Below are 20,992 nucleotides of genomic sequence, written 5' to 3' on the forward strand. Positions count from 1 at the left end.
TTCATCAACTTTATATTGTTAAGTACATGTCCCTCTCTGTATAGGTATCCAGCTCACATTTAGCAAACCAGGCCATTTGCACTGATTGTGTTTCCTCAACATGCCGCTCTGTGAAGCGATTTTTATCGAAATTTTAAACTTTTTTTTGTTAACTCGTTTGCAGTTATTGGCTTCATATGATGCCAGAGTTGCAAGCTGCTCTATGCATCATTTGATGTCGTATTGCGTGCCTAAATTTCAAATATTTCACCACGCTAATACTCCGCCACCCACTCCCATCCTCCACCACGCACGCTTGTCTTGGTCAGTACCCACGTTATTACAGTCAACGGTAGTCACAGTTCTTCGCCTCCAAGCTCCCCGTGACTTTGGTGACTGCTCTTGGCATAAAATTATTTCGCAGTATTGCGTGCCTATTATTTCAAAAGAATTTGGTATGCACGTCGTCCAGCTCAGTGTGACCACTCCTTGGCTTTCTTCACAAGATCTTGGCTATTCTTTGCTCACCAAGGCGTCCTGCTTTTCTATTATCATCGCTTTTCCGAAACCTTGTGAATTCTTGGCTTTTTTTCATTGGCTCACCTTGGCATTTATGAAAATGAGGAGTGGTCACACTGGTCCACCTACCTCCTCCCAATCTCCACCACTCACGGCCGTGTTCCTTAGTGCTCATGCAGTCACGGCGGATGATAGACGTGCGTCTGCGTCTCTTTATCTCCCCATGGAGGCCAGATGGTGAGATGTGGCGACTCTTGGGGTCCTGTTGTCTATCAATTTTTTTTTCAGTTGTTCCTAAAATACTCATGCATGACCCCAATTGCCCGAGATATGAATGTTAATGGGGATGGAGAGCAAATAGATAAACTTTTACGCAAGGACGATTTTAAGGGGTGGTGTCCACAGAATGTAGCTTTTACTTGTCTAAAAAGTCTATGGTTGCGAGGCCCGCAAGGTGCTCGGGAATTTTGGTTCTGGCCCACTCTCGTCTTTAAGCTGTCTAGCCTGGGTTGAAATCCCGACTCAGCCGTAAACTGCCATTCTGGTGTTTAACAGGCAAGGTGAATTGTCAATGTGAGCGCCGTCCCTCGGATGGACGTTAAACTGGGCATCCCGTCTACTGGAATTAGTTGGCGGACGTCAAATATCCCACGGTGTCCTTCACGAAGAGTAGGCGAGCTATCTCCAGCACCATGAACAAATTATAGATTCCTGTCCCAACTACTACTCAGAGAGGGATGGCAAATGGCCAAGTACAAGTATTTGATTATAACATCTGATGAAAATATCTCATCTTACAAATAGCTTTGGAATATTCTGATTTATTTAAAGGTTCATGATTGAACCAGACATATGAACTCAAAAACCCACCTCTCTCTATAAGACGGTAAGTACATATGTAGCATGGATGAATAGCAAGACAGTGAAACGCCATTGAGGTTCCACATCGTCGGATGACCAAAAATATCTCGATGGATTCCAAAAAACGAATATCCTTCTGTTGAACCTCTGAATATAACTCGACACAAAGGAGTAATTTTTGTTATTGAGCGGGTTGCTTTCAAGGTTATCGTTATTGTTCTTTACCGTTATTGAGGTTATCATTGCTTTCAAGGTTATCGTTATTGAGGTTATCATTGCTTTCAAGGTTATCGTTATTGTTCTTTATCGTTATTGAGGTTATCATTGCTTTCAAGGTTATCGTTATTGTTCTTTATCGTTATTGAGGTTATCATTGCTTTCAAGGTTATCGTTATTGTTCTTTATCGTTATTGACGTTATCATTGCTTTCAAGGTTATCGTTATTGTTCTTTACCGTTATAGAGGTGATCATTGCTTTCAAGGTTATCGTTATTGAGGTTATCATTGCTTTCAAGGTTATCGTTCTTTATCGTTATTGAGGTTATCATTGCTTTCAAGGTTATCGTTATTGTTCTTTATCGCTATTGAGGTTATCGTTATTGTTCTTTATCGTTATTGAGGTTATCATTACTTTCAAGGTTATCGTTATTGCTCTTTATCGTTATTGAGGTTATCATTGCTTTCAAGGTTATCGTTATTGTTCTTTACCGTTATTGAGGTTATCATTGCTTTCAAGGTTATCGTTATTGTTCTTTATCGTTATTGAGGTTATCGTTGCTTTCAAGGTTATCGTTATTGTTCTTTATCGTTATTGAGGTTATTCAGGTTATCATTGCTTTCAAGGTTATCGTTATTGTTCTTTATCGTTATTGAGGTTATTCAGGTTATCATTATTGTTCTTTACAATCATTTCGAAAAAGCGTCGGCCGTATTAATTCAACGGTTCACGAAATACAAAATGTTGTTTCAGCCCAACTCATCGAGGAATTGCGAAGACCCCGATTGCGTCACTCGCTCTACCAGCCAATGGTGAGGCAGGATATCACGAGGGGCGTGTCCAATGCGCGGAACGCCCCCTTTAGCCGAAGGCGTACTTCATGTGCCGGTCGGACCATTTTAACACTGTCGAAACGAGCAACGACAGTTGCAGGACGTTCGCTCGCATGGACGGCTCGTGTAACTTCCACATCGACGCGCTGTTACGGGACGAACGGCCCAAACGGCGGAGCCTCTCCGATGAGCACGTCATGAGTCCCGGAGCACGATGCCCAACGCGAGACTCGTGTGCAGCCGACTCGGCGCAACCGACGACCAGTTTAACAGCGAGTCCAGGGATGGTCCGAGTCAAAGTTGATCCGCCATCGCCGCCCAGGCTCCCCCTGGCACACGCCGCCATTCAGCGGGGCGGTCTCGTCCCGAAACCCGGGCTGCTGCACACGTCGTCCTGCGCCACCCTGCCGACGGCGATGGCCTTTTACGGCTCGCCCGTTTACGGCTACGCCGCGAGCTCGCAGCTACCGTACGCCGCGTTACCGGCACTCCCGAACGTGCACCTGGACGCGCTCAAGGCACCTGCAGGCGGCTTGTCGCTCGAGCAGTGGTTGCGCGCTTCAATGGCGGGGGTCATGCTACCGCGTGGACCAGACTACTCTCGTGAGTACCCTTGCCATGCTCGCAGCACGGCGGAAATGAGCCTTTCGTACAGTCAGTCTCGTACGCTGTCGTACAATAAGTGAACAGCAACGTTCACTTCATCATTCCGATCCACGAATGGTCCATTTCCCCCAAAATGATTTGTGTGCATTTACGTTTAAACGTCTACCTTTACCGTCATACCTTCGGAATCTTGGTCTCATGATGTGTTTGCTTGACATTGGCACATTTGCCTTCATACAAATATGGTATGTGTGTGTGTGTGTGTGTGTGTGTGTGTGTGTGTGTGTGTGTGTGTGTGTGTGTGTGTGTGTGTGTGTGTGTGTGTGTGTGTGTGTGTGTGATTTGGTACCGCAGTGAAAGCCCAGCACGTTTACCTGTGATGTGAATCAATGACTGAACCCTACGATAAACGTTACATGAATGATGAGGGAAATAGTGGGGCAACTTAGCATAACAATTGTGCATTTTGTGAGGAAAGCAGCAAATTTAGCACACTAGTAGCCTATCATAATATGAACAGATTTGGATATTGGGCCATCTCAAAATTTTTGATGGCAGTGAAAAATGGCTGCCACAGCCATCAGCGGCTGAATTTGAGATGGCCCAATATCCAAATCTGTTCATAATATGATAGGCTACTAGTGTGCCAAATTTGGTGCTTTCCTCACAAAATGCACAATTGTTATGCTATATTTAGCTAAGTTGCCCAACTAAAAGTTTTTTTTTTTCATTTTAACTTCGGTATTTCCACAACGTCTTTATGAAAACGTGTCAAACAAACTTACTCGGTAAATTGTGCAGCATTTGAATCGTTTCTGATATTCTATATGACTGGCATGATATCCTTTAGGTATTGGTATTGGACTGGCCTTTGAGTTGCCTGTAGTCTGGGTTCGAATCCCGACGGAGGCATAAACTGTCACCCTGGTGTTCTGCACACAGGAGCAGGGCGACACATCGTTGTCTGCTCCGTTCAGCCCGAGGAGCCGTATTTCCAGCATTGGCTGTCGGTGAACGTCATATAATCGCACAGCATCTTATGTGAAGAGCAGGCGAGTTATCACTGGCACCCTGAACAAATTGCTGGCCAGCCTGCTTGTGACAGACTGAGACAGAAGTTCCGCCCCTTACCCCGGCCAACCCCACAGATACGTGAGAATAATTGGTCGCAAATAAGCCAGACAATAATATACCCCCCCCCCCATTGTAAACAACACAATGTGTGAAGTAACGTCTCTCAAATACGCATGTTACGTGGGAGAGCATCTTTCATGAAATGCACCAGACGTATTTGTTATGCAACATATTTTTACAGGGTGCATGGAGGATTTTAAATACATTGCACTAAACTATTACAAAACCTTTTTGTCATCACTCACACACACACACACACACACACACACACACACCTTACTCGAGGTGATCAATCAAAGTAGACCAACAGTCTCCTGTGAAAAATCGCACCGAAAATGACGAAACCGTTATCTTTCTCGATTGAAATTGAGCATTTTGCTGATTTTTCTATGTTACCGGTTTTATACGGTGTTAGCCTTTTTATTTTTTTGTAACCAAATAGTTAGTTTATCTTATTTTGTCTTTCGATACGTGTGCATGTATGTGTATATATATTACACTGTATATGCTATTTCGAGATCAGAGCAGGACTTCTCAACCTCTTTATTTATTTTGAGTTTGATCGATCCTCAAGGAACACTTAACAATTTTTTTACCATATCAATGTGTATTATAGTTTTGTCACCCACGAGCCATTGGAAGCAGTGTGACCACTCCTCATTTTCATAAATGCCAAGGTGAGCCAATGAAAAAAGCCAAGAATTCACAAGGTTTCGGAAAAGCGATGATAATAGAAAACCTATATGCCAAGAAAACCTCTAGAAAACCAAGACTCCAAGGTGAACAACGAATTGCCAAGATCTTGTGAAAAAGCCAAGGAGTGGTCACACTGATTGGAAGGAAGGGTTAAAAAAAAAATTACCTTTTCCCACCGAGTTGAGTAAATTCGAACAAACATAAAGGCATTTAAAATAGTTTAAACATTTTGAGTGGTTTACAAAAAATTTCAACCAATGATTAAAAAAAAAAATTAGAGTGAAGTTTTATTATGAAAAAAAATCCTGATTACTGATTCAGCCTAAAAAGGAGATTATAAACTTCATGTTTTTCAAAACACTTCCCTCAAATATGTCATTGAAGATCACAGGGCAGTGAAATAAATTATTCAAAACTGTTCCCCTGAAGCAATAAGGTGGTAAACTGAAGGCCCAAACTTTCATTTGGTACAAATTAAAAACTTGTGCCGGTCTTGAGGAACGGAGGCGCTTAATGTTTGACTCTGCTAGAAAGAGCTGCACAAACTTCCTGGTCTTGGACCTTTAGACATGACCTCTTGTTGTTCTTGATAGGTGACAATGTTGAGAAGCTCACTTCACAACGGTATGTTGTTGAAAACAGTTGCAACACAACAAACGAACAGATGAATGCACATATGCCTTTGTCTTTTGCCATCATAATAGAATGCCATCATTATAATTACCTCTGCCACCAAAGGTGGATGGAGATTATATTTTTATCTGTCTGTCTATGTGCCTATCTGTTTGTGAACGTGATGTCTCAAAACGTTTTGGACGGATTCAGACGAAATTTGGTGGAGAGGTTGTGTGTGTGTGACGAGGACGAATTTATTTGATTTTGGTGAAGGTCCGAATCTGGATCCGGATTCAAGAATTTAAATGATCCTTCACCATTGAGTGATAAGCCAAAACCGATATATAACACGATACCTCAAAAAGTTAATGACAGATTCAGATGAAACTTGGTGGAGAGGTTGGGTGTATAACAAGAACAAATGGATTCGATTTTGGTTATGGTTCGGATCTGGATACAGTATTTTAAATTTTTTAAAGTTATTCTTGCCCATTCAGAGTTTGACCTGAACATGATATGTATCATTATTTTTCAAAAGCTTGTGGACAGATTATGACAAAACTTGAAGAATAAGTTGGGAATGTGACAGAACAAGCCGATTAGATTTTCGTTCCGGTCCGGATTCAGATCCAGTCTATTAGTGAGATACAAAACGTAAACTGGTCAGCTTGGTGAAGGTATGCACTCTCCTGAGTAACATTTTCATTACTAAATATATCATCATTCAGTTTAGAATATAACAGTAGCTTTAAATTGATAAAACACAGTGATGTTTATTTTCCTCTCATTACAGAAGTCCCCCTGCACGTTAGGGACTTTATCACGGCGCATCAGTTGTCAAGCACTAGATTACAGAACAAAATTGATTTTCTTTTGAAAGAAGTGGGATTTTTAACGGATTTGCTCACGGTCTGATATAACTCAATTCTTTTAATAGGATAATAAATTCAAAATCATTATTGCATCTCGTTTTGAGATAGATCGATAATTCAAGATTATTTATATTACAATTTGATACCTCTTGCTAAGACTATGCATGACGGACGTTTAGAATTTTTTTTGCGACCGAGATATGGTGGTACGAGAGACACCAAGGTGTTTCTTTTTCTCCTTAATCTTTCAATGCATAAAGTAATATTAACTTTTCTAACTATTTTTATAAAATCATTCATCGAAAAATATATGTTGGCATTTCTGAGATTATAATGTATCTTGTTCCGAGCACTTTTTTTTTCATGCCGCGTGCCATTAGGTCGATGCATGATGAGTGATGTTTGCAATTTTTAACCTTTACTTGCCGTTTATTTCTTTTCGCTGAAAATCTGTTAAACGTTTTCCTGCCATGTTGATGCTCCGTACCAATGTACAATCGGTGATGACGTTCCTTGTCATGTGCCACACAGCGCAAGTCTCGGCCAGCCTTTTGGGGAAATGCCGGAGGCCACGCACCGCCTTCACTTCACAACAGCTCCTCGAATTAGAACACCAGTTTAAGCTGAATAAGTACTTGTCACGTCCGAAGCGCTTTGAGGTGGCAACTTCTCTGATGCTCACTGAAACGCAGGTGAGATTCAGTTTGATTGATCCAATCATAACTGCATATCACCTGACCTTTTATTTTTCTGCCTCTCATCATAGTTTTGTGGCATATCCGTGGTCTGCAATGGTAGTATTGCCTTTGATGACGACATTAACTTCGGCCCAGCTATAAATTTTATCCTGGTGTTTTGTACGTATGGTGTGTCATCAGTATGTGTGCTGTCCCTCGGTGGGATGTCAAACTGGGTGTCCCTATGCCAGCAGTAGTTATTGGATGTGAAAGATCCCATGTTGTCCTTCGTGAGGCATAGGGAAGCTATCGCCGGCATTCTGGACAAATTTCAAATTCCTACCCTAACCTACAGAGGGTAACTGCATCAGTGGCATAGCTGACTGCAGCCACGTGTTGCCTACAACAGAATAATAATAAGAAAAAGAATGATATTACAAAACCAGAACTGCACTTGGTAGAGCACATACCTCCACCAAGCTGAACAGTTTCCGTTTTGTATCTCACTGATGGTCACCAAAATCAAATCGACTTTTTTCCTTGTAATCACCCTACATGTCCACCAAGTTTCATCCAAATCGGTCTACAACGTTTTAAAATATTATATATATATATATATATAATCTAGTTTTTGGCCCTATCTCTGAATGGTGAAAGATCACTTAAAAAGAATAAAATTCTCGGATCCAGATCTTCATCAAAATCTAATCGATTTGTCCTCGCCACAAATCCAACCTGTCCACCAACTTTTGTCTGAATCTGTCAGTAACTTTGAGATATCCTGCTGACAGACAAACAAGGGTGAAAAAATAACCTCCATCCACCTTCGGTGGTGAAGGTAATGACAGGCATTTTGATGGCTCCTCTGAATGAAACCTATATGCATTATACTCTGATGCACTGCATCTGGCCCGAGGTACAAGTAGTTATTACCCCGCGCATGTGAAGCGAAAAGTGGGGTTAAGAAATTGGTTCGTCTGTCTGTCTGTCCACAAACGTCAGTTTCTTATCATGGAACAACTGAATTTAAATTGAATGTTATATGTTGAACATGAATCTGAAAACAAACCTACCCTTTAACGGTACTTCGTCTCTGAATTTGGCCTGATCACACATGCGCAGGGATGAGTGAGATAAAAAAAAAATTTTTACTCTGTTTGTCTGCCTGGCAGTCAGACAAAATTGAAAATAATTCCAAACAGGAAACACTGTTTCATTATAGGACACAAACAACAGGCACGAATAACTAATCTAACACATTAGATAGGGTGGTGTAATAGACACTGCATCAAGAGTGGTAAATTCCCCAAAAAATAAAAAAAAATTTTGTACGACCTTTACAATCTTTATTTTATAATTGAATTCCATTACCTGAACACTGTGGAACACAAATTACATTCTTGTCAATTCCAAGAACCTCCATTTTTGCACTACTTGGACATGTTTAACATGGTTGTGCGTAAGGGTCGTGTATAAGACTGCTTCAATAGTGCTAAACTTCTGGAATTTTAAAAAAAGATTTAAAAAAATCATGATTTCATTTCAATTGAAGTATAGACTTGAACACTGCATGGGGTGACGTGTTGTATGAACTCTCTAGTTTAGTTGGTGATGCAATGTACAGCACCAGACAATTCATATCCATGCAAGGATTCTGCCATGGATGTTTTACAAACACAACAACAACAACCCATTGTTTATGAGATAATGCGATGGCAGGATACCGGAGTTCTTGTGTGTTCACCTCTATAGTTTGATTCGAAATGGAACAAGATCCGATGATATACTGTTTTCCAAGTGCTTCGCAGGCAGAGAATTTAATTGAGTGCAATGTCCTTCAGAGAGCCACCCGTTTGTTAGCATTCACTTATATACATCCAATGACCATCACGTAACCTGAGAAATGAGTAGGTCATTATGTTTCTACTCTAGGTGACTTCGACTTAAATTCCTGCTTATAAGATCAAGTTCATATGCATGCAGGGATGCTATCACGGAAGTTTAAGAAACACAACAACAACCCTTCGAGTTTTGAGATGACGCAATGGCAGGATAGCGGAACTCTCATATGTTCACCTCTGTAGTTGTATTGTCTGAGTTCAATTCTAAGCATAATAAGATCCAATGATAAACTGTCTTCCAAGTCTCATCAGTGTTATTTCAGTCGTGATGCAACCAGCAGACCGATTTAGTTATTGAATCCTGCTAAATAGATTTTCGTCGATCATCGATGGCCATATTCATGTGCTCGAGTATCCGTATTAAATATTTTAACCTTTATCAATGATTATTTTCACTTGTGTAACTGAAATTATTACTTATTTGTACATATTTTGAAAAATGATCTCGATAGTCGTCAAAAGTGTAAAAAAAAAAAAAAAAATTCGGCCTCATCTGCAGTTGTACTTTTTGTCAAAAATGGGAAATCATTGAATCGTAATTGAAGTGCCTGAAGTTCAATGCAGACCTGAATGGTAAACAGCTTGATACTCAGGTTTTAAGAGCAAGTTTAATATTTTTTGGACATAATCAAAGCATTCTGTTAGGTCCTTGCTTCAGCAGGCGTTTTATCCTGGGAAAAGGAGTCTCAGAAAATCTGACAATCACAGCTAAGTGTATGTATGTTGTGTTGTTCGTCTTTCGGCTGCTCCCGTTAGGGGTCGCCACAGCGGATCATCTGTTATGATCGCATACTGATTTGGCACAGGTTTTATGCCGGATGCCCTTCCTGACGCAACCCTGGTCGCCTCTTACGACACAGGGATAAGGATTGGGTTTCGCCATGATTCCGGGCTGCCCTACACCCTCTCATAGCGCGGCCCAGTGCAGAGCTCCCGTCCTCAAGCGATCCTCCAACCCAAGCCTCCGAGTAGCCGGATTACAGGCGCACGCCACTACGCCCAGTTAGCTAAGTGTATGTATGTATGTATGCACCTTTAAAAGCTCCTGAGTAAAGTGCAGAGATTACAGGTGAATACTACCTCCAGTTGATTCACCAGACAGCAAAAATACCATTCCTAAAATCTGCTATCTTGGTCTCAAAGATCTGCTTCAGGACCATCATGTGACTTACTTAAACTATCAATCATGTTATGAGATTGGATGTGGGGGGTGATGTATTTATAACCTTGCTTGTGGAATGTGTGGCGATATAGAAAATTATACACGATGAATTACTTGAGTGCAGGGGACATTCCAGGATTAAACACGAAGATTACATGGACGGCACTTGGTAGAGCGCAGACCACCACCAAGCTGAACAGTTTACATGTTGTATCCCACTGATGGGCCGGATTTGCATCCAAATCTAAACCAAAATCTAATCGGCTTGTTCTTGTCATCTAACCAACTCCTCCACCAAGTTTTTGTCATAATCCGTCCACACTTTTTGAGATATCGTGCTATATATCTTTTTTGGCCTCATCCCTCAAGGGTGAAGAATGACTTAAAAATTCTCTTATCCAGAAAAGCATCTTCACCAATATCTAATCAATTCTACCTTGTCACACACTCAACCTGTCCACCAAGTTTCGTCCGAATCCGTCCATAACTTTTTGAGATGTCCTGCTCACAGACAAACAAACAAACAGACAGGGGTGAAAACATAACCTCCGTCCACCTTTGATGGCAGAGTTCATTAAACTTGTTAAACTTGTAATTGTTGCCATGGATTTGCAGTAATTATTTGGGCTCGTTTGGGCAGTCATTCCTCAAGTTGTCCTATCCATTTTGCCTCTTTGTGTACATTGCAGTTTGAGGGAATAAAATTGGTCGTAACGACAGGTGATGATCATTAATTACTTATGACCATCTCCATAAGTAAACCTAACCACACACCATTCACATTGTTAAAATCTTACCTCGGTGCCAAATGAGAAGCACACGTATAGCCAGATAAAATTAAATTTAACAGTGAAAACGAATGCACTTACAGCTGGAACTCTGCTGCTGGAGAACGGCTTTTGATTCTCCCCTTTCCATGGAAGACACGCAGCTTCGGTTCCCTAGCATTTGTCTGTGCTGAAGGCTGCCATGAGCTGGGGGGGTTTGGCCTAACCCAGAGACCCAATTGACTTTCTCTGTGAAAGATGCATTGTTGCTCCGAAGGCCGAAAACCCTTCCTACTGTGATGTAATGGCAACTATTATAAACTGAGGTTTATTGATTGCAATTTCTATCTGCAAGTTTGCTAAAACACTTTTTCAACCTCACAACATGGATGTGCATGGAAGAACAAATTGAGCCTTACAAAAATTAATTAATTATATTTCAACTAAATATACCTTTACAACAGCAATTCATGCAGAATATCATTCAATGTACACACTTGGACTTAAGTGCTGCAAACTAACATGGTTTACATTGTAGAACAGGCATGCACAGATTAGAATCCATAATAAACAAAGCTTACCTTTATTCTGTCATTGGTCCCCAATGTGCGGCCCGCGGAGCCCTATACGGCCCGCGGAGCCCTATACTGTCGTCCGCGAGGACTTTCCAATCAAAACACATTTCCATGTAGCATTTTAAAGGGGTTTACACAATGCCACTGCCGCTTACCGCCGGGAGGAATCAAATCAATTTGATTTTACCTTCCGGCATCTTGCGGCAGTATTTAAAACTAATTACACTCCGAACGGAAATTTGTTCAGAATTTGTGCGTGAACAATCGATCGATCGAATACAACAATACATATAAAATTTATTAATTTAAAAAAAAACAATACTCCAATAAACCCCAAACATTGTATCGATTTCTCAACACAAACGTTGTGTGACGGTATCAAGTTTCTCAATAAAATGCATCAATTTTTTTCTGGCTCCCAACATCTTTGGGAGTAGTGAATGTGGCCTGTGGGATCAAAAGGTTGGGGATCACAGTTCTATGTGGAGGCAAAATATATGACATTAAAACACAAAAGACAAATGGACAGCATTTGGAGCTCCCTCCTTTCTGTTATTAACTTTGATCTCGATGGACAGTTTCTGAGCTTCTCAATCAGCGCTAGCAGTCGGAGAGGACAAAAGATGAGGTAAAATGCAGCTCATGGTTTCTCCAGTTAAATATACCAAAATGCTTGTTGCTGCTTGGGCTTGACCACCAGCATGTAGGAGCACGGATTCACAGTCTTGCAGGACATGCAACACAACAGAAGCTTTACACAGAGCACAGCCTCAATCAAACAGTCTTTCCAGCTGCACCTGCTCTTTGGTTCGTTTGTTCTTGTTCTCTAGCACCTTCCACACCATTGCAATGCCCCCAACCCCTGTCTCTCCCCACCTATCTTGTGACTATGACATCATCAGATGGTTCAAGGGAATGGCACAGATGCTAGAGAGTGACTTCATATCTATGACTTTTTCATGAGTTGCCACCAGTTTTGTTTCATGGTAATGTTTGCACAGCAGTCTCAAAACAAGGATTCAACTTGTTGTGATCCCAAATGGTTACAGAATGTAAATCGATATTTCATTTCATGAAATGCACTTTTAGATGCAAACAATAGATAACGATCATTGAGATAAAATAAGCATACTCTGATGTCATCTGCAAACACATGAATGAAGTAAGTTAGGCTAAATTCCATAACGTACATTCCGCAAACATAATCAACATAATAAATCCTATCACACCCATAATATATACCCACTCACTTATAATATGCTGCAAACAAGGACGAAAAAAATATATATACCCTGAAAGCCAGGTTGGGCCCCCAAATTGACTACCACTGCTAAAGCCAACCAGAAAATGAATCTGCTAGACAAGTCCATGCTACAGCACATAGAGGCATGGGTAAAGGGATACAAAAGAGCACAGAGGCACAGCAGCAACCTGGGTTAAGGCTCCTTGAAACTGGCCAAGATTAGGGGTGTGGTTCAGTGAAGCTCAGTGAAATCTGGGTGAGCTGTGACCCACAAGCTGGTTTACCACCACTGGAAAATAAAAAAAGATAGATAGATCCAAGCTCCACCAAGCTTTGCACTGCTACTTGCTTACCTGACAGTTGAACATTTGGGAGTTGAGTTTGAGGCTTATTAAGAGGGGAAGCACTTGGGTCCCTCCCAAATGCCCGGACCGAAAGCCGCCGGGCACAGATAACTCTGAGTGCCGATGGGTTGCTAAGCAACCACAAACGCTGATTGGTACTGCCAATCCTGTCAGGGTTACACTACTCCGTGTGATACCTTACCTGTGGACGGACAAAGTGGGGTGGGGGAGTCTCGTGCCCTCGATGCGTACTTGCGTTAACTTACCGTATCGGGTGCAGCCAAGCGGAGCTGCCAGGTACGCACCGGCTAATAAGAGCAATTAGTGTGGTAGCACTTCCCAGCTAACTGTGTGCGGGACCATGCTGGACCAATGGAGGAAAAGACAGAACGATCTGGGTACATTTACAACGTAAGCAATTTATTGATAAAGTGAGGGTGAGGAAAGGCGTATGAACAATAATAAAAGGTTTTATTCCAAGCAATATTTACAGCAGGGAAAGCAAGGATTCGTGGGGTGCAGCAAAAGAAAATACAGTTATATACAAAAGAGAAGACACAGGGCAGAGTGAGACCGACACTAAACTTAATTAAGTAATTAATTAAAATCTTAATTATGCTAACATGACAGGCACCATCAGACACACACCTGAGGAAAGTAGAAAGCAAAGAAAGATGAAAGTATAAGGTGTGAACGACCTTATTGTACCTGGCACGGTCAACAGACCAATGCAACCCAGTTGCTTAGGAGGGAAGAAAACTGGGGGTGTCTATGGTGCATGAGTGAGGAGGGGCAAGGATGCGTGCAGTGATTGGCAGATGAGGCGGATGTAGGTAAAAGGTGTAAAGATGTAGATAAAGGGGGGAGGGAGGAGGATGGCAGAAATGAAGCAAATAATGTGTGAGGAGAATAGACTGATTCTGAGTGGAGAGAAATCTGTTAATAAAATTATTAATCAGTGTAAAACTGCACTTCGTCCGCGCCTGGCTCTCTGAGCTTGACCCAGCTTCCCCTGCTCAGCGCAGCAACCAATGGTGACGTACAAATTGAGCCAGACAAGATGAAGTGGGACCAGCTGAAGAGAGCGAGCATGTGGAACTCGGTACATTTATAATCCTCCTGTGAGGGTGGAGCCTTGGCGGCAGAACAGGCGGGCCTTTGGTGTATCCTCACGCCACCATTGGCGTGTGGACGCTTACCCCAGGCGACGATTCGGCCTTAGCCTCACCCAGGCGAGGATTCGGCACCAGAAATGCCTTCATTCACCCCCAAAACCGGCCATGTGATAGAGCTCCAAGATTCAACATGGAGCAAGGCACCCGATCGTGCACCCCGTCCATGAGTGCATCACCTCACCATCCTGAAAAGTGGCGGTGGTCATCACTTGCAGTGGTGAGCATAGTGATGAGCTTTGGTGTGGTGGTTGAGACATCGTTGTTGTGGCGTTTGTAGCGGTGAGTATATGCGAGTTTTTTGATGAAAGCGGTTGTGGCGTTGTAGCGGTGAGCTATGGTGAGATGGTTGAGGCATCGTAGCGGTTGTGGCGGAAAGTTCGTGATTGCGGAAAGTTGTAGTCGAGATTGTGGCGTTGGTGATTGTAGGTGAGTTTGAGTTGTGGTTTGATGTCGTGGGGAATTTTGAGAGAGTGGAGAAGGTTTGAGGTGATATTTCATTGAATAATGGCGCATGTATGCAAATGAGCTGCTTGCATTCATGCTTGCGTGAACGATAGGTCGGTCCTGTATATGAAATGAAGTAAAATAAGATAGATTAAAGAATGGGATACAAGACCTACCGAAAAGCTCTTGCAACACATTTTGTCCCTAATAATACCAACTATACATGAGGGAAGGGCTATCTAAAATGGATACCAATGAAATGACCGTCTCAGGGCCGCTATATTTTGTGTGACTTAGCATTGGTGGAGTGCTGGCTTGCAGAACCGCAACAGTATAGTTGATTTAAGCTTGGCAGTTGAGCATTTGGGGAGTTGAGTTGAACCAAATGTCTTGCTGATTTTAGTAACTAACATGTAGAAACATTGCACTGGATGTCCATGAGCTAAACTTTTCTGATTCCCTCTTCCCACTACCTACAAGCCCCCATTCCTCCATACTGCTTGGCCTGTCAAACATTCAATCCGGAACTGCCACCTGTGTGTTCTGGTGTTGCGATCAAGAGTTCATCTGTTTGGCAGTTCTTGCAATTGGTATCACAATGAGTAGCTTTGGGACCATTGTGCATCCTTCCCTGAAATAGTTAACTGGACTTCTGCTCTGTGCCACATCCCCAGCTCGCGACAATATTCCACAGTTTATTTCTAAGCTTTTTGAGATACCTTGAGAAACAAGTTTCCATTGCAAAACACAATAAAACAATGCCTTCACAATTACCTCCACCACCGAAGGTGAACGAAGGTTTTGTTTCTACCCCTGTCTGTCTGTTTGTTTGTCTGAGCAGGATATTTTAAAAAGTTTATTCTACGGATTCGAACGAAACTTGGTGGACAGGTTGGGTGTGTGACGACGACGATTCGATGAAATTTTGGTGAAGATCTGGATATGAGAATTTTTTTCAGTGATTCTTCACCATTGATTGGGTCCCCCCCTCCCCCTCCCTATCTATATAACTGTGACATTGTGCTTTCTCTACAGGTTAAGATCTGGTTTCAAAATCGTCGCATGAAGTGGAAACGCAGCAAGAAGGCACGTGAGCAAGCAAGCGAGGATCGAGGTAAAGGTTTAGATACAAAAAGCGAAAAACACGGAAGTAGAGCAGCTGATGGGAAAATAGAGAGAGTGAAAGCAGTCGAATCATGGCCTGAGAGCGCCAGGAATGAAGAACGAGGGGAAAGGGTGAAAGTATCACCACCAGCTCATGACTCGGAAGAGGAGGAAGAAGAAGAAGAGGATGAATTGAGATGCAATTCTCCATTGTCTTGGATGGAAGAAGAGGATGCGAATGCTGTGTTCTGCCATGGTCACTCTCTATACTAATGAAATTGACCCCTTTCTGCTGGGGACAGCTGGAGTCGTGTCACCTGAATAATAACGGACCTCCCCCTGACGCTTCCCGTGCTTTGCACTTTCACAGTGATGTGTTTTACATTAATCTGTTCGGTGTTTTCATATTATATACTGTGTCTAAATGTGTGCTGCTCTGAATCCGTCCAATTTACCTGTACGGTAGGTACATGCAAACTTTTTAAACATTACATTGTATTATAATGTAAATCACTATTTGTTCACCTTTTAACTCCCAATTGTTCCAAACAGAGTGCATGTAAATAATGTTTCTGCCTTTTTGTTTCATTTTGCAAAAAAAAAAATATATATATATATATATTGCATTGAGAATCTGTGAATAATTTAAATGTTTATTTCTCTCTCAAAGTATTTGTATACATTAGGTACAAGAGTTAAATAACCTTCTTTTTAAAGCATGCTGTTAATACAAACATAGAAAGGTGTTTAACATATATGTTCAATTGTCTTTTGATCATACAAATCTCATAAGAACACGTTGTGCTTGCATGTTTGTCAATTGTATTATGTCATTCTGATGTTATATATATTTCCTGTGGGAGTCATCGGGATTGCTGTGAATGTGTTTGCCAGAAAATTGAACGGTTTAAGAGTGAATAAAAACAAACACAAAAAGAATTTCACGTTTCTTTGCCAGACGAGTTTAATGTTGACTTCCTGGCCCAACACGCTGATCTGTCATGGCCAAGAGGCCATAGCGCACTTCTGCTGTCACAACCAAACAAGAGGTGCGACAAAAATGGTGTCAGAGGGCACTATTATCAAACATAGCGGCGCCTCGAGACATTTCTACCGTGGTGGTGTTGAATACATGTTTCGCAGCCACCATGGGAAGTCCCTGAATTGGTGTTTTTATTTCATTTTAGTTTAATCAGTGGAAAGTTACTGTCCATTTTTATGTGGTCCCTTATTTCTTTGACTCTGTTTTGATATAAACACGCCTATAAACAAAAGGCATAAAAATGTAAAAGATGTATCAAACAAAAGGCCAAGAGAACCTTGCATTACACTTGCACTTTGAAAGAAGGTCGTTGGGATAGCTCTGGGGGGGGAAAAAAATCAATTTGTTATAAAGGTTCTGTACTGTTCAATGTGTAAAGCACGATTCCCTTTTGGTCATGGATTTAAAATGGGGACAGGTTGAAAACTTGGCACGTTAGTTCTTGGCTTAAAGGGTAGCACACGTCAAAGGTGAGTGCACACACCTCGAAGCTATCTTGCCAGCCAATTTTAACCACATATATATATAATAATAATTAACAAAACGATATGGGCATTAACCTTTCAATCTGACCTCTAATTGTGCATTCGAGTTAATTTGATTTAACCTGCAATCTCTGCATTTCCAACGCACCAGTTGTGCTGTTGAAGCTGGATACAATGTCGCAAAGGCTTTGAAAGAAGAGTAATAGCAAAGGTCCTACACGGAATTGCATGAATTCAATATGGTGTGGATATATTAAGTGAAGGCGCAAAAGTACAAGTAGTGGATTAAGCGGGCTGTTCCATCCGCTTGCCATCACTTGTTGATGTTAAACATCCAGAGCTGCCTTTTGAAAAGAGGAGGTTATTGTATGCAGTTACCCTCCAGCCAAATTCCAGATTCCGGCGTCTTGGTCCAGAGCATTGCTTGTTCTGGTCGTCACTCTCTTGCTTCATGACAAAATCCTGAGTAATGCCAACAGAATGTTTTTCATGTCGCGAGTAAATACAGAATCGTTTAAATAAATGATTACCCTCCATGGAGAGAGGTGCTTTCTCATACACCACCATCAACAAATGGAGAAATAAAATGAGATTGTTAAAAAAAAAAAAAGACTTGTAAATTGAAAAAAAGTTATTTGCCATCAAAACATCAAACCCTTGACTTCTGTTCTGTATAGCATGTATGAGTATTATATCCTATATGTTTAGGTATATACAAAATATAATTTATGGTTATAAAGGAATATGTATTCATGAAATATGTCACTCTTGACTGTTCTTATATATATATATATATATATATATATATATATATATATATATATATATATATATATATATATATATATATATATATATATATACACATCACATATTGCTAATATTTTTTCTCTGTTGGAGTAATGATGGAAAGCATCGCATTTATTTGTAAATTCCTTGAAATGTATATTAAGTTTTGATATAGAGACGGGTTTTCCGAAGGTTTCCATAGAAAGGATGAGGTTCTCTGAGAATGGCGAAGCTCTCACAATATAGTATGACCCCGGCTGAGATTGAGCTATAGACACTTTGTGAAGATTTGCTCACCAGAGGGGCTGACAAGATAGCCTAGAGGTATGCACACTTGCTTCAAAGCTGGCTAGCCTGGTTTTGAATCCCGACAAAGCTATAAACTGTCATCCCAGTGTTTCATAGGCAGGGCGATTCATCAATGTGTGTGCCGTCCCTCTGATGGACGTTCAACTGGGCATTCCATCTGCCAGCATTCGTTGGTGGACGTTAAAGATCCCATGGTGTCCTTTGTGAAGAGTGGGCGAGCAATTGCCGGCACCATGAACAAATTCCAAATTCTTGCCTTAACCAGCAGAGGGCACTGCATCAGTGGCACAGTTATGCCCTCAGCCAATGATGCCACACCACAGTCTTGTGCTGTTTCTGAACGAAGAGGAAGAAGCTTATCGGAGAAAAAGCCAATAATAATATCATTGTTGTTTGAAGTCACTTTGCTTAAAAAAAATAAAAAAATAAAAATCATCCGTGGCAACGACAACCCCCCGGGAGGGAAATCCGCAAGGAGAGCATGGTAGGGAGCTAAAGGCAGAGTTACAAAAACTTGCAACACACATAGTGATATTTTATAAATATTAGTGATTGTGTACTTTGTCAGAGTCACCTGATTTAGAAGTGATATGAAGGCATAAATACAAAACAATGCATGAGTTTATCATATGCCAAAGACCAACAATCATGCGCACGAGTTCCAAGTGAGAGTGGTGTGTATGGTTGTGGAACGTGCCCTGGACCTATGTGGTTTAATTCCATAAGTCCCAAATTTGGATGATTAACAGGTCAGGTATGAAAGCAAGCACCAGAGCAGCGCATCGCTTTCTGCCGGTACAGCAGGGGCTGGCCCATCCCCATCTCCTTGAGATGCTGATCAACCTGCAATAACCGTGAGGCACGTGGTCAGCCTGTTGGCCTCCTCTGCTCAAGAGGCTCCCTCGCTGAGAGAATCTGATAAGCAGGATCAGCATCAGGAAAAGGAGCCACATGTCCATACAGCTGCAGCTGAGGCTTACAGATTATACAGGTAACAAATCTCATCTGAGTCTCTCTCAGCAAACGCTCATTGGACACGTGGTTCGACCAGGGATAGCCAAAGATTATCCGAAGAGACCTGGTACCGAATGAGTGAAGTCTCCATCTCAGATCCCTGGTCAGAGTCCAAGTCTCACATCTGTATAGCAAGACGAAGGACCAAGGACTTAAAGACTCGGATTTTCGTCCTGCACAGGTACCGGCAGCACAACACCCCATAATCTAGTGAATCCACGATTCCTGAGGCCTGACCCAGATGTCTATTGACTTATAGCTCACAATATGCGGAGACATGAATATCATTGTCGAGGGAAACAAGTCTCTCTGTCACCTCAACACCCTCAGCACTAACAGGAACAGACAAGACAGCAGCATCCAAGGTGTCATTGAAAACCTGAATCTTCGTCTTGACTCAGAAAACCTGTAATCCCAGTGGCTCCGACTCCTCATTCAGTGCCTTGAGCACCCCCAAAAGGATATCCAGAGTCTCCGCAAAGATGACTGCATCATCTGTCAAATCAAGGTCTTGACATTCCCAAACGACGCACCACAGCTTGATCTCTCTGACATTCCCTGTAGAATCCAGTTCATACAAGCTTCCCCTTTTAATTTTCTTGAGTTATAAAGATCATGAAACATACCTTTAATAATAATGATGATAAACTTGATACAATAATACGATGGCGATGTTGATGATAGCATAAAATAACGGTGAGTTAATGGAGATTATGTTGGAGGGTTTGAGGGTGTTATTGTTTTGATGGCCTATGTTAAGGAGGTAAATAAATGTGGGAAATTGTTCGTCAACCTGTGATTATTCGAGCGCGTTGACTGCAATCCGCAAACTTTGCATCAAATAAATTCATCGCGATATGGCAAATCCACGAAAGGGAAACCCACAAATGGCAAGTACTTCGATTTTAATAAAACTAGTGCATGCCCATAGATGCGTGGCCGAACGTGCAAACCCTCCCCCCCCCCAAACTCAAACCGCGTGCCAGAAACAACAACCACACAAGCTGTTCCTTTGCTTTCACGTGCCCGTGCGTGCGTGGCTGTACGTGCAAAAAAAAAAAAAAAATATATATATATATATATATATATATATATATATATACTTTAAAACCGCTTGCCAGAAACAACCACACAGGCCATTCCTTCGCTCTCGCGTGGCCGTACGTGCGTGTCCGTACATACAAAAAAAACTAAAAAAAAAAAAAAACTTTCAAACCGCATGCCAGAAACAACAACCACACAGAGGCCGTTCCTTCGCTCTCGCGTGCCCATATGTGCGTGGCCGTACATGCAAAAAAAAAACTTTCAATCAACCACACAGGCCATTCCTTCGCTCTCATAAACGACGACTGGATTGGGGCATTGTGTTTATCGATAAATGCGGATAAGAAATCGAGAAATTATTAGAATACAGTAAGTCATCACTATCCAAAAGTAGTGCGTGCCCGTACGGAATGTTCACATCATTCCACGAATTATCGCTTGCATTGAAGTAACAACTGCTGTGATACTTACACACAGAGTTAATTAAAATCAAGTTTACCTCCCTGTCTTTGCTTGCCATAACATTCGCTGCCATTTACCATTGGCACTCCTACCCCACGGTAACTAAGGCACCGATCGATCCCC

The 20,992-nt window shown here is 41.7% G+C and overlaps 1 protein-coding gene and 1 pseudogene across 1 annotated transcript; one reads left to right on the forward strand and one right to left on the reverse strand.

Annotated features, from left to right (window-relative positions):
* Window positions 1–2,436: 2,436 nt before the first annotated feature.
* Window positions 2,437–16,751, forward strand: LOC147029570 (uncharacterized). The gene is made up of 3 exons (XM_085872082.1): window positions 2,437–3,012; window positions 6,864–7,024; window positions 15,656–16,751. The coding sequence occupies exons 1-3, from the start codon at window positions 2,457–2,459 to the stop codon at window positions 15,995–15,997; spliced, it is 1,059 nt and encodes a 352-aa protein (XP_085728208.1). The 5' UTR covers window positions 2,437–2,456; the 3' UTR covers window positions 15,998–16,751.
* LOC147029571 (signal recognition particle RNA) lies at window positions 9,774–9,914 on the reverse strand (annotated as a pseudogene).
* Window positions 16,752–20,992: the final 4,241 nt, after the last annotated feature.

The sequence above is a fragment of the Eptatretus burgeri genome, chromosome 3, assembly GCF_056783735.1.
Source record: "Eptatretus burgeri isolate ZD-2024b chromosome 3, Ebu_testis_v1, whole genome shotgun sequence".
Lineage (NCBI taxonomy): Eukaryota > Metazoa > Chordata > Myxini > Myxiniformes > Myxinidae > Eptatretus > Eptatretus burgeri.

Coding starts and splice junctions, on each gene's coding strand:
- LOC147029570 (XM_085872082.1), top strand. CDS start 2,457: ATGTGCCGGTCGGACCATTTTAACACTGTCGAAACGAGCAACGACAGT. Junction 3,013..6,863: donor GCGTGGACCAGACTACTCTC/GTGAGTACCCTT, acceptor TGTGCCACACAG/CGCAAGTCTCGGCCAGCCTT. Junction 7,025..15,655: donor TGATGCTCACTGAAACGCAG/GTGAGATTCAGT, acceptor CTTTCTCTACAG/GTTAAGATCTGGTTTCAAAA.